General features: G+C 43.7%; 2 protein-coding genes across 2 annotated transcripts in view; one reads left to right on the top strand and one right to left on the bottom strand.

Moving 5' to 3' along the window:
* The window catches only part of LOC114240669 (uncharacterized), a 45,968-nt gene extending 38,706 nt beyond the window's left edge, over nucleotides 1-7,262 (bottom strand). The window contains exons 1-2 of the mRNA XM_028171300.2: nucleotides 7,088-7,262; nucleotides 4,254-4,475 (exon numbers count right to left, since the gene is read on the bottom strand). Coding sequence (XP_028027101.1) covers nucleotides 4,254-4,345 — 92 coding nt within the window. The 5' untranslated portion in view covers nucleotides 4,346-4,475; nucleotides 7,088-7,262. The remainder of the gene's footprint in view (nucleotides 1-4,253; nucleotides 4,476-7,087) is intronic.
* LOC114240653 (soluble calcium-activated nucleotidase 1) overlaps nucleotides 1-14,349 on the top strand; it is a 441,880-nt gene that overhangs the window by 47,566 nt on the left and 379,965 nt on the right. The gene's annotated exons all lie outside the window — the stretch shown is intronic.

Below are 14,349 nucleotides of genomic sequence, written 5' to 3'. Positions count from 1 at the left end.
TCTTCATTTCTGAAATGGTTTTGCAATATCTTATAATATCAATAACAAAAACTAAAATTATCACTCAAAATATGTAATCCAAAAAAAAACAATTATCCTTTTGGGTATCAATAATTTGAAAATTAATTATAGCATTAACATTACATTTCAATACTTGAAATAAATAAATAAAACTTGAAAGTTTTCATATACCTCGATTTTTATATTTTACTAGCTGACCCGGCAAACTCCGTAGTGCCTCAATCGATAAATAAAAGACCTAAACTTTTGTATAACATAAACTTAAAACAAACAAAAGGAATCCGTCCGACGGAGGACGAATCAAAAGAAAAACAAAATTGTTATTTTTATTTAATTGCCAGCATTTTCATATTTATTTACCTCTTAAACCTTCTCTTGGCTTCCACAAATAGTTCAAGACCAAAATTAGCCAAATTGGTCCAGCCGTTCTCGAGTTTAAGCGAGACTAACGAACAGCAATTCATTTTTATATATATAGATATATTTCACCAATGCATAAAACCATTCTACGCAATACCTTTTAAAGTACACTTCAACCCGTGCACTGTGTTGTCCGCAGTACACTCCAACCCATGCACTGTGTTGATGGCTCTCTACGTCTACATTCGGCTATTGTATTATTTTATTGAGTGGCGTTATTTTGATGTTTATAGTGTTATTTTACTTATTTGCGTCTAATGCGTCGTTATATTTATAATAATATGTTTCCGGACAGTCAAAAAATTAATAACTATTTTATTTGACTATTTTCAAATGTGTTCAATTGCACAAGATTTTTTTTTATAAATGGTTTTTTTTATTGCCTAGATGAGTGGACGAGCTCACAGACATCTACAACGTAAATGCCGCCACCCAATTTGGGATATAAGTTCTAAGGTTGCAGTATAGTTACAGCGGCGGCCACACCCTTCAAACCGAAGCGCATTGCTTCACGACATAAATAGGTAGGGTGGTGGTACCTACCTGTGCGGACTCACAAGAGGTCTTACCACCAGTAAAAAGTACGAAGAATTTGTTTCCCGCAGACCACCCGCACGAGGACAACCCACAGACTCGTAATTATTTCACTACACTGCGACACGAGAATTATTTGGACGTACCCTCTATCTTAAGATAGCGCGTCTCTTAGTTTTACTGTTGTTAGTTTGATGACTAGGAAGTTAATTATTTTTTTATTGGAAAATTATTAACTAGATATTGGTTCTTGTCGTTTTAAAGTTGGTTGAATAATCTTATTAAAAATAGTAAAAGAAATCTATAAGTTACTTGTTATGTATGTTGAAAATAAAACTTATTTTGGCTTTTATTTGCTAAGCAAAGTTACATGGTGAAATATGTCTGAACATGCAATTTAGAATGATTTATGCCCCAGTTTTAAAGATATAATTAAAGGATTGCTGTTTTGCTTCTCTAGTGTATTACTATGATTACGATTAAGAACAAAAAAAATCTATTTCACAAGTTTGGAAAGACTTTGCTTTTATTTTGTAATATTATATTAAATCTTAATATAGAGAAATATTTTCCTTTTAAATTATCGGCTTTCAGTAACGCTCATGATTGCTTAAATATAACAAAGAACCCCGTTCTACGATAACTCTACAAACACTAAGATGTAACCTATTGATTACTTCAATTATTTTTATTAGTTTCCATGTCTTTACCGAACTCTGAAGTCCGGACCTGATACGGAAGATATCAGTAGTAACGCAAAGCCGGTATCAATAATACGGGCGGTCTACGCCGCATACTTCACGGCAAGTTAGTTTTCTTTCAGTGTGTGCATATTGCGAGTTTCTTAACTTCACGATCGCGTGAAAGTTAACTTAAATTCGTATAGAGAGTTATTTGTGTGGATCGAGAAATTAAAAAACTCGCACTAAGCAAACAGAGCTAACGCAGTGAACATGCTAAATAACACCGAAACCCTTTTGTTTACGAGTTGTACCTCTTAAATTTACGGGGCTCGGTTACGTAAGCGCAATTTTACGAGAGCTATTTGTTCTTGACACAGAGAACGAATATAAAACGTTGGTATGAAAATTTCATCCGCGCAATCTCGTAAAAGCGTACTCTGGAGGTCTTAAGACGCGGAGCGTGATCGTATTGAAGACGAAAAACCCTTGAAGTCGGTCTTCATTGTAACAAGATATTAAATAACTTTTGAAACAATTTTTATTAAGCAAAAATTTTAGGTGACACATGAAATGTACGATTTTTTGGCTACAGAAATGCGAATAGCGTCACGGTTCACTTTTCCTTATATAATTCGAAAATCGATCAATTTTAAACGATAAATTGTCTCAGCATACAAAAATCAATAATTTATCAGTATTCTAAACGAAGCCGGTGATTAATAAAGCCAAGTTACGCCCATTAATTCATTCGGGTGTTTTTTCTTAGAACACTTAGTATACGACAGGCTGTATGACTAATTGAGGAGCTTCCATTTTTCGTTACAAATTTTGCGAAGGCGGTTCTTTGTGAATTTCTGATGAGGTTTTTTTGACAGATTCCTTTGATACATCGTATATTAATTAGGTTTTCTGGGTAGCAAAAGAAAGTGTGTATCTTAAGATATTTTTAGAATGTTAATTGTGATACGCGCAATGTATCAATTTAAAAAAACAACGTCAACGATCTCAAGTGATGCGACATTATTTACTTTACTTTTCATTGCGGCTTCATAATTAACTTGAACAATAAGCACAATTTGTATTTTGGTGTTAGTAAAATATATTTAGTCGGCACGGGTAGGTACCACCGTGTTGCCTATTTCTGTCGTGAAGCAGTAATGCGTTTCGGCTTGAAGGGTGGGGCAGCCGTTTTAACTATACTGAGTGAGGATTTAGAACTCATATCTTAAAGTGGGTGGCGGTATTTATGTTGTAGATCTGTTGTAGAACTATGTTGTAGGTCTAAGCAATAAATAAACTATAAAATTCTTGGCACAATCTTAGAAGAATTTTGCTGACACGAGTAACACCATATGTGGTTAGATAGCAAAAAACGGATATTGGAACGCCTACAAGTTTCTCGAATGTTTCAATTCTATCGGTTTCGAATGCCCTACTTCAATTGCGAATATTCTGGAACGTTGTAGTCGAAACAACTATAAAAGCGTGACATAAACGATATGAAGACTGTATTTCAGTGTATTTATTATCTATGGACTGTATATAATAGTTTTATTCGAAACAAAATCGAGCGGTACCCTAACCGGGAAAAAACGTGCATAACGTAAGCTTTTTATTATTTATGTATAGTCTTAGTATAATGGAGTGTCTAATGTACAGTCTACATGATAACGGTTATTATTATCTAATATATAAAATTCTCGTGTCACAATGTTCGTTCCCATACTCCTGCGAAACCGCTTGACCGATTCTCGTGAAATTTTTATGCATATTCAGTAAGCCTGAGAATCAGCTACTATCTATTTTTCATACCCCTAAGTGATTAGGGTTGTCCACCCCTAAAATATTTTTTTTTATTTGGACTTTTTTTTTTGTTATAATGAGGTATTATGTGGTTGAATGAGGTTTTGTTATTTTTATTATATATTCCCTCAACGTTCACAGCGCTACATGCCTCTTTCACTCATTTACCACATCCTTACACACTTACAATAAGTTAGTTTTTTTTTTCTACACTAGAAATTCCTTAGAAATCTTTTATATGGCAAAACAATGTTTGCCGGGACAGTTAGTTATTCATATAAATAGCTGTTTCTTTGTATATTTTTTATAAATCATTGTGAGTAAAATAAAGTTGATCACTTTGTAAGGTAGTATTTTTTTTATCAATAAAAAAATCGTAATAAAATGTATACCCGAATAATTATTTCTTTACACCTCGCATAGAACTTAAAATTAATATTTTTATAATAAGGAACTGCGTTTCTATCCGGTGTCCCACGACACCACACTCTCTCTCTCTCTTCGAACGGTCCCTCACTGCTGAGGATAGTGACTCCGTCCGAGTCCGTCAACCAGCTGTCTCCATCGATCCCGTTTTGTAGCTCGGTAGAGTGCGTCGCTGACAGGTATCCCCAGTTCCTCCGCTATTTGGTCCGACTATCGTTTGAGACCTCTACCCCTAGGCCTTTTCCCCTCAATTTTACCGGTCACCACAAGGCGTTCCAAATTAATCCTAAGCCCCAGCTCGTAATAGATGGTATGGTACAATCGAAAAACATTGAGTGAATTAATGAGATGGACAAGTACAAATACCTGGTGAGCAGCAAGGTCGCGAGTAGGTAGAAACCTGACGGGTGTACGCCGCACTCGCAGTCAGCCGGTGGCGTGACGGTCTGACCGTCCATGCCGGCGAGCTTGTGGTAGGCGATGTACGCGCGCGCTGGACTACCGTGGGGAGCAATTTTCGAGGCTTAATCGAGGGCCACTCAACGCTGAAACTGCTCATCTGGTCGCCGAGGAGAATTTACTCCTCACCTGAGGACAATAAGCCGAGCTTTTTACTGGTGGTAGGACCTCTTGTGGGTCCGCACTGGTAGGTCGTGCGTCGTAGTCGTACGTAGGTTTGTCGTCGTCGTGCCCTAAAGGATAAGACGTCCGGTGCATTCGTGTTGAGCGATGCACCGGTGTTCGAATCTCGGGCGAGTACCAATTTTTCTAATGAAATACGTACTCAACAAATGTTCACGATTGACTTCCACGGTGAAGGAATAACATTGTGTAATAAAAATGAAACCCGCAAAATTATAATTTGCGTAATTACTGGTGGTAGGACCTCTTGTGAGTCCGCGCGGGTAGGTACCACCGCCCTGTCTATTTCTGCCGTGAAGCAGTAATGCGTTTTGGTTTGAAGAGTGAGGCAGCCGTTGTAACTATACTGAGACCTTAGATCTCATATGTGGGTGGCGATATTTAGGATGTAGATGTCTATGGGCTTCGGTAACTACTTAACACCAGGTGCGTCACGAGCTCGTCCACACACCTAAGCAATAAATAAAAAGTAAAATTTTATGAAGTTCTCGCGAAATGTAAACTTTTGAATCTGTAGAATTTCGCTTTGAAATATTCACCTATAATCCCTTAAGAAACCGCTTAAACAGGGTTGAAAAAAATCGGAACCATAAGTGTAGTTTTATTTGAAAAATTGTGTTAAAAAAGTCGGGTTTTCAACGTAATGCTATGATAGCCTACTTACTAAAAATCGGTCATGTTTGGAACGTGAAAATATGTTCTTTGGCTTTAAATAAATTACTAGCATTATCAAATATTTATTTCGAACTACTATTATCTAAAAATGAATAAAGGCAGGAGATGGGCCGAATACTCATCTACTTACAAGGGCAATAAAAAAGCGCTTGTAGAGAAAAATCTGAAGTAACACAGTTTGAACACCAGTGAAAGTTTTAAGTTTGGAGTGCTTGAAGTATGAAACAGAAGTTTGTGCATCTAGCAATTTATGGGCGTTATGACGATGTGAATAGTTTGAAAATATTATTAAAGTTGACTTTATACTTTAGTATTGTAGATATATTTAAACTGATTTTTATTAGTCCACGAATTACCAGTAGTTCGCAATTGAATTATTAAGTGGTTATTAAACAGCAATAAAAGTATTGGAAAGACGTTTGGGTTTCATTTGTTTATTAATTAGCTTCGTCGAGAAAGCGGCGTGGCGCGATAGCTTTCTTGCCCTTTTAGGTACCCCAAGCACTGGAGTTTGGCTGCATAGCCCATATACACAACGGACTGAGTTTCTCGTCGGATCTTCTCAGTGGGTCGCGATTCCGAACCGGTGATAGATTTGGCGAAGCAACTACTCTTGCTAGGGCTGCCACGTGCGAGCATGTCCGGGTGTCATTATTCTGCCTATTTCTGTCGCGAAGCACACACGTTTTCCCATTTAAGAATTGGAACAAAACAATTGCATTGCTACAATTGAAATTTCGACCATAAGTTTAGTGACACAAGAGGTTTGCTTCGTGTCCCAAGGTGATAAGCGTCTAATACTAAGCGAGTCGTGAGTTCACCCAACCATCTAGTGCGATCAATTAATAAAACTACTAATTGGAAAAAAATAAACGTCCCTATTAGGTAACCATATAGGTTATGGTAAAAGTAAAAAGTGATGGATCGTTGTGAAAATTGTAATTTCTCGTCGCTCCGATATTTCCTACATCAGGGCGAAATTGTTTTCTGTCGAGTCTAGCTTTCGTGATTGATGAAAGCTTTCGCGTTAAACTCATTTTTAAAGATTGCCGAATGCTAACGAGACTTTTCACGTTTGTGTAATTTTTTTTGTACTTTTGATGATTGATGAGAAAATCTTTTTATTGTAAAAATTATGCCATTATTCGATGTTAACTTTATTTATTTGATATAAATAAATATTAATTACGGTCAACTTTGACAAAGAGTTGACGAGGTTGCGTCCAACTCGGTATTAAGTGGTTACGAAAGCCCATATAACGAATAACGGAAACGTTGTCATTTATCTTCAGAAAAGAGGCGGAAGTCGTAATTATATTGTACAATGATTGTGCCACCCTTCAAACTAGAACGAAAAACTGCTCTACGGCAGAAATAGACAGGACACTTGTGCATTCGTACGGGCTGGCAATACCTGTAAGAATTTCAAATTTCGAACCAATGGCATTTTTTAAATAATTATTTACGTTATATGTCCTGTTGTGTAAGAAGTTGGTTAGAATCTATAAATACTTAGTTTGTAATATAAAAAGCTGTTTTTAAAAAAAATACATAATTGCAATTAAAAAGGTTTATTATGCGCTTATGTAATTAAAACCACTTTTACGGTTAAATCTTGCGTTTACTATTTTCATTTTTTTTTATCGCGATTTCCGAAAAATAAAACATGCAACATCCATTTATGGATACCGCGGAGGTACTTATTAACGCATTTATATTTTTAAAAAAATTGTTAAAAATCTGGGTCACAGATACCTAACACTAGCCAAAAAACAAAAAACCAATAATAAAGAAGTCAAACAATAAAAGTTAGATAATTCTAATCGATTCACCCTACGATTACCGTGAATCACAAGCATTAATTTTAACAAAATCATACTCACGATTGTTTCACTGTTTTTCTTTTGGTCTTAATTCACATTTTTGTTTTCTTTGAATCAAACAAATAGCGTTAATTTTTTTAATTGAGGATTCGCGTGTGACTAATGTCGAACAATGAAGGGTTTCGTTTGATTGTGGTTGCTTATAGCAATGTCCGCTACGCGCGCTCTCCGCAGCCAAACTGAACCCCAGCGAAAGTGGGAAAACGAAGCGGCTTGAACAGTGTTGAACATTTGGGGGTTATGTCGATGGTCTAGAATGTTTTTTCGGTTGAAAGTGCTATGTTTCCTTTATTTGCTAATGAAATACTGAAACGAATTAACGCTTTTGCTGAGAGAACCATTTTTTATTGTAAATTATCAAATAAAGTAAGTTTAAAAAACAAAAAAACTGAACAAACAAAATCCATTGAAAATTGACACACTAGGGTTTTGTTTTGTTGTTTGAGTCAGTTTGTAAAAAAATGACGAATTAATTGAACAGATATTTGAAAGAAAAATCTGAACAATAGATTGTTAATATTGGTTATTTGTTGTACAATCCTAAAAAAATAGTAACATTTTAGTTATCAGTTTTAAAATAATATAATAAAAATAAATTTTCTTGTGCATACTTAAAATTAATTTAACGACAATTATGTAGGTACGGTACTTTTGCTTGACACAAATTATCTGGTTTTTGGTTTATCGACATGGTTTATTTGGATCGTAACGCATCACTAAAGGTCGATTGGGCGCCCGCTGTGGGCGGGGAGGAAAAAAGTCGATAGCCACCTCATTACACGTTGCACACTGCACTGCAATTAGTTATTTTATCGATAATTTTTTTTATATATTAACAAAATATTGCTAGTTTGTTTGTCGATAAATGACGTGGTCACCACTTCAATTTTCTTTTTCGTAGGTTCGAATATAGTGAAGTTATAACACAAAATAAGTATACTTAGCGTTACATCGACAAGGCATAACTTTTCGTAAGAAACTTTTCTATTCTAATGCAAGTCAAATTAATCCGATAACATTTGAAATTAATATAACAATTGATATAAGGCAATTAATTAATAAGCTATCTCTATTTATTATTTATTTTCCTAAAAAATATTGCAATCCATTATTTTTATATATTCAAGGAATTCAAGAATTCCTAAAACAATATTGAAAGCTTAAGAATAAGATACGAAATAGTTTTTTTTTGCGAAGTAACCATAGAGATTACAGCATTGCGGGTTTTCAATTCATGTTTAGCTGTATTGAAGAAGATATTTTAAAACGGACAGGACTTTGATAAGGACTTTGTGTCCGTAGTCTTGAGATTTCTGATAGTTAAGGTATTTCTAAATGTCGTTTTAAAGTTAAGCTGCATGTCTATGAGCATCAATGATTATCCACCACCCGTAAAACAAAAACAGCTTATCCAAGGGTTCGTAACTTAACTGAACCTTATTTGGTGATCGGTTTGTCCTGGACTTACGACCTATTCAGCTGGTGGAGGTAAAGGTGCTATCCTCAAAGTTTCAGCACACCCAATGACAAATCAGGGCAAAAGAAGGCAAGCCAAATAATGAATAGTACATTTTAAGACATCAAAATCTCCTCGCCTACGTTGTTCCAAATGCTATGAAATTTCTTTCAACAAAACAAGTTTGGAAACGAAGTTTAAAGTATTTTTTATAATTGCTTATTTCCATAAACAACAACTTACGATCAGTGAGTCCGTATGATTTATATTGGAAATTAATATTTAAGCACTTTTCAGTATATAATATCAGTATCTACCTTCTAGTTACAGGTTTGTCGTCGTGGTCTAAAGGTTGCATTCGTGTTGAGCGATGTAACGGTGTTCGAATCCAGCAGGCGGGTACCTACCTATTTTTCTAATGAAATAGGTACTCCTATTTTTCTAGTGAAATAGGTACTCCTATTTGTCTAATGAAATAGGTACCTAACAAATTTTCACGATTGACTTCCACGGTGAAGGAATAACATCGTGTAACAAAATAAAATCCACAAATTATGATTTGCGTAATTACTGGTGGTAGGACCTCTTGTGAGTCGGCACGGGTAGGTACCACCACTTTGCCTATTATTATTTTTTATTTTTTTTATTGCATATATGGGTAGAACGAGCTCACAGCCCACCTGGTGTTAAGTGGTTACTGGAGTCCATAGACAATCTACAACGTAAATGCGCCACCCACCTTGAGATATAAGTTCTAAGATCTCAGTATAGTTACAATAGTTTCTGCCGTGAAGCAGTAATGCGTTTCGGTTCGAAGGGTGGGCCAGCCGTTGTAACTATACTGAGACCCTAGAACTCATATCTTAAGGTGGGTGGCGGCATTTACGTTGTAGATGTCTATGGACTCCGGTAACCACTTAAAACCAGGTGTGCTGTGAGCTGGTCCACCCATCAATGCAAAAAATAATTATTATAAAGCTGTGAACTCGTTAGAAAACGCTATTTTGAGTTATAATTTACTGGAACCAACGAATAAACCGGGATTTTTCTTCTTAGAATTCGTATAGAATTTCGTAGTGACAGTTGATAGCCGAAGTTTTACAATATTGTTGAGTCCTGAAGAACTAAATTATTTTATTTTAAAAACCACCTACCTACGTCGAAAATAGGTGCAGAAAAGTTTTAAAAGTGATCTATCTATCTCTTAGGTTTATGGCGTGTTTTGAAAGTTAACTAATTAGTCTTGAGACATGGAATGTGAATGATAATGTTGCGATAAATCAATTAAATCGATTACTTGATTAGTTCTACAATGAACACTGATTCCGTGGATTAAGAACAAAGTATAATGCAAAAGCTGCAAGGGTGATTAATATTTATATACTTCTCTTTTTTCATCTTAAAGCGTCATCTCCTCCTCCTCCTACTTGGGTCGGTTTCCTCATTACTGAGGGTCGTGGTCATGGCCTTGAAACAGTTTGTTATTTATAATGCACCGCCGTCTGTTCCTATCTGCAGCTGAGTGCAGAGCATCGTGCACTGTGGTATCAAGGGCTGCACGAATCTGGTCCGTCCAACGGGTCGGGTTCCTGCCTCTTGGTCGCTTGCCCTCGACCTTTCCAGTGACCACCAATTTCTTCAAGTTGTCACTGTCTTTCCTTGCAATGTGGCCAAAGTATTCAAGAATCCTTCGCAGACAAATGGTGGAGAGTCTAGTCCGGATCTTGAGCTGAGCTAGGTAAGTGTAGGCAATACCAATTTACTTTTTTCGCTGCGAGCCTCAATTACAACGCAGTCAATACAGCCAAAGAGACTCGAACTTGGAGAAAGAAAGGTGGGTAGTTAATAAAAAAAACTTTTTAGGCTATTTGAAATTCAATTAAAAATATCGAACTGTTGATGCTGATTTTTTTTTTTTTTTGGTCAGGAGGAAATCGCCGGACTTCCGCCCTCCACTGGGGATGGCGGGGGCATGTCGGAGTCGAACCGACTAAAACCTCCTGTCGCTCAACAACCAACGTCCAAACCTCGCATGAGACAGAACTCATGAAAAGGCAAAGGGGGGAAAGTGAAGTGTTTAGTGCGGAGCACATCTCTCCCATCACCCTCCCCCTCGGGACGCCGGACTGGCGGTCGTCGGCGCCACGACCACCAGCCCTCTCGGTCGGCAGGCTATCCGGAGCCCGCCTAGATGGCGCCGGTTAGAGTGAGCTATCCTACGGAATACCCCGCTGGGTCAGAACCAGCGTGGGTCGAGGATAGCCGGCCTTCCATCACCCGGATGCTCTTGCGTAAAACGCGTGCAGAGCAGCTTGCACGTCGTCTTCTTAGGCCCCCTCGCCGGTCCCCAGACCGACATATGAGGGGACCCGAAACACTTAGAGGGCCAGGGCTTGGGCGATATCCGCCTCCCTGGCCCCCGCTCGACGGCGGCGGGCTTGCGCGTCTCACGCGCCCCGCCGCCTCCTTCTGCGAGATGGTGCACTCGCAGAAGTCGAGCATCGCCTTCCACGACTCGTCGTCGCCGAGCATCGATGCCACAACACTCGGCAACGACAAGTCGTTTCCTATTTTTGCGACGAGGACACGGCGCCACCCCTCCCATGCGGGGCAGGCGACGAGCGTATGCTCTGCCGTGTCCAAGTCGCAATCACAATGGTGGCACTCTGCCGTCGGCTCGGCTCTGATCCGGTGCAGGAACTCACCGAAGCAACCATGCCCAGTGAGCACCTGCGTGAGCCGGAAAGTGAGGCGTCCTCTGTCACGATTCACCCAATCCACAAGGACGGGCGAATCGCCTCGACGGTCCTACGACCAGCCGAAGGATCGGCCAGCCGCTGGACCATGACTCCAGCACGGACCGCCGAGATTGGGCCCTCCGCGCTCTGACCACACTGGGGCTGGGACGCGCCACGCCCCGGGCACGAAGGTCAGCCCGCCACTGATAGTCAGCGGCGAGCGCCTCCGCTTCCAGAACCCAAGGCGGCGTCCCAGCCAGTACACACGCCGCCTCGAAGGAGATGGTGCGATAACCACGGATGACCCTGACCGCGATGGTGCGTTGCGGCCGTTGCAGCAGCTTCGCCACCCCCACGGCCAGGGACTGGCCCCACACGGGCGCCCCGTATAGGGCCATTGATCGCACCACCCTGTATAGAGACGGCGCGTCACCTGGTCAGGCCCCCCGATGTTGGGCAGAAGCCGGCTTAACGCGCCGGCCACCCCAACAAACGAGGGACCAGGTTCTGAAAGTGAGCACGGAAGGTCCAACGACTGTCCAGAATGAGGCCGAGGTACTTCAACTGCACCCCGACCCCGATACGGACGCCTCCAACCACGATATGGGCATCGACAGGTGGCACTCTCCGGGGCCTGTGGAACCACATGGCCTCGGATTTACTGAGCGCCACGTCGAGGCCCAATCTCCTGATTTTGCCGACGACATGCGCCACCCCAGCGGTGCAAGACGGGCAGACTCAGCAAAACTCCCCCCGGGCCACGACCAACGTGTCGTCTGCGTAACAGATTACGCTCAGGCCCGGGAGGAGGGCACCCCTCAGCACCCAGTCATACCCGATATTCCACAAAGAGGGCCGAGCACCGACCCCTGTGGAACACCGCGCACGACCGGGAACCGGTGCACGATCCCACCGTGTCCGGTACAGTGACCGATCTGTCTCCAAGTAGGAACCCACCAGCCGGCGAAGGTAGGGGGCACTCCGTGTCTTTCCAGCGCCCCCCTATCACGGACCAGGGCAGGGTGTTAAACGCATTGGCGATATCGAGTGACACCGCCAAAGCCACCCCCCCCTGGAGACGGCCTCCTCCGAGAGGGCCCGCACGCGAAGGATCGCGTCCACCGTTGAGCGGCCCTCTCGGAAGCCATACTGCTCCGCCGACAGATCGGGTCCCACCCCGACCAGATGCTGGATGATGCGGGCCGCCAGAATGCGTTCCAGCAGCTTGCCCACCTCATCCAGCAACACGATGGGACGGTACCCGGCGGCAGTATCCGCCGGGCGCCCCTCCTTTCTCAACAGCACGAGTCTGCCCGTCCTCCACGATGAAGGAAACCGTCCCGACTCGAGGCAGGAGTTGTAAAGCCTCAAGAGTCGGTCCCCTAGGGCACCAAGAGCCAAGGCCCAAACCCGGCCATGGACGCCGTCCGGGCCGGGTGCAGTGTCCTTCGCGCACATTTTGCGCACGGCCACACGGAGCTCCGCCCCCGTTATATGGGGCACCTCAGCAGGGACTTCGCCGTCGTATTCCGGCGGCGCGTCCATAGCGGGAGCGACAAATCCCTCCCGCTCCTGCGGGAACAGCGCCGAGACGATGTCCCGCAGCTGCTGAGGCTGGAGACGCTCCGTGATCGGGGGGGCCCATGGGCGCATTTTATTGCGCACCATATGATAGGGCCGCCCCCACGGATCCTCATCCAGCGTCTCCAAGAGACCCTCCATGTGTTGGTCCTTGGCTCTTCTGATGGCCAGCTGCAGCCCTCTGCGCGACGCGAAATGCGCCGTGCAGCCGGCCTCCACTGCCGCGAACGCAACCGGATCGTTGCGCCGCGGCAGGGGCGGCGGCGATGCCTGGCGCACTCGCGCCTCGCCCGAACGCACTCCACGCGGAGTTGCGCGATTTCGGGCGACCACCAGTACGCCTGGCGATTGGGAAGTCGAGGGCCGATCCGGGGCATCGACACATCACAGATGCGACGCATCGTGTCCCGGAACCACCCCGCCTCGCCTCGACCTCGACCGGGTGTGGACGCATGGGCGCCCACGCCGCCACTGTAGAGGCTTCCATCAGGAGCTCCTTATTCAGGCGCTTCAGTGCCCACTTGGGAATGACCGGACGCCACGGGGTGGCCCCGTGGGCGTCCGCGACTGCGGAGCGGGCGGAGAGATCAAACCGAATATATCGGTGATCTGACAGTGTCTCCGCCCCCTCCAAAACCTCCAGTCGCGGATACGGCGCGCGATGGCCGGGCTCGAACGTAACGTCCACAATAGACTCGCCCTGCCACCGCACGCACGTCGCAACCGACCTCTATTCAACAAACAGAGGCCGGCCGCGTTCGCCCACCTCTCCAGTAGCCTACCACGAGCGTCCGAGCGGGGGGAGCCCCATGCGACAGACTTCGCATTAGGTCCCCCGCAGAATCACTGGACGGGAGAGCGAGGCGGCGAGCAATCGCCCCGATCCCGCCAGGAAATGCCGAACTCGACGGTAGGCCTGTTCGGAGAGAAGTACGCCCCGATCACGACGGTCCCTTCCAGCTGCACCGCGACGAACCCTTGACCCCTGGTCACCATCGCCAGGGGGGGATCGCCGCGTCTCTTCTTATGACTATGGCCGCCAGGCCGCCGTCGTCCCCAAACCAGCAATCATTTGCTGGGGGAACGAAGTACGGCTCGGCGACCACAGCCACATCTATGGACCACTCCGCCATGCTCTGAGACAGCATGTCCTGAGCTCTGGCGGAGTGGTTCAGGTTTCCTTGGAGGAAGCGATAGGTGCGGTCCATTACTGTTGGACCACATCCATCGCCCCCTCCCCTTCACCGCTGCCCCCGCTCTCCGGCACCGGCGCCGCACGGGGATTACAACGTTGGCCAGTGCTCCTCTGGCCAACCTTCTCTTTTGCCGGCGCTTTGATTTCCGGCGCCGGTTGCGTTCGGTATTTATCACCGGACGGGAAACACGCCTTGCCTCCCGCCCGGTGGTTTGCCCTGCGCCCGGCCGCAGCGCACAGAGCGCAGTGCGGGGCGGCCGTGCAGGACGCCGCTTTATGGCCGGCTGGCCGC

The sequence above is a fragment of the Bombyx mandarina genome, chromosome 17 (assembly GCF_030267445.1).
Source record: "Bombyx mandarina strain Sakado chromosome 17, ASM3026744v2".
In the NCBI taxonomy this organism is placed as follows: Eukaryota; Metazoa; Arthropoda; class Insecta; order Lepidoptera; family Bombycidae; genus Bombyx; species Bombyx mandarina.
The sequence above is the reverse complement of the archived record's forward strand: the minus strand, read 5'-3'. Positions and strand labels throughout refer to the sequence as shown.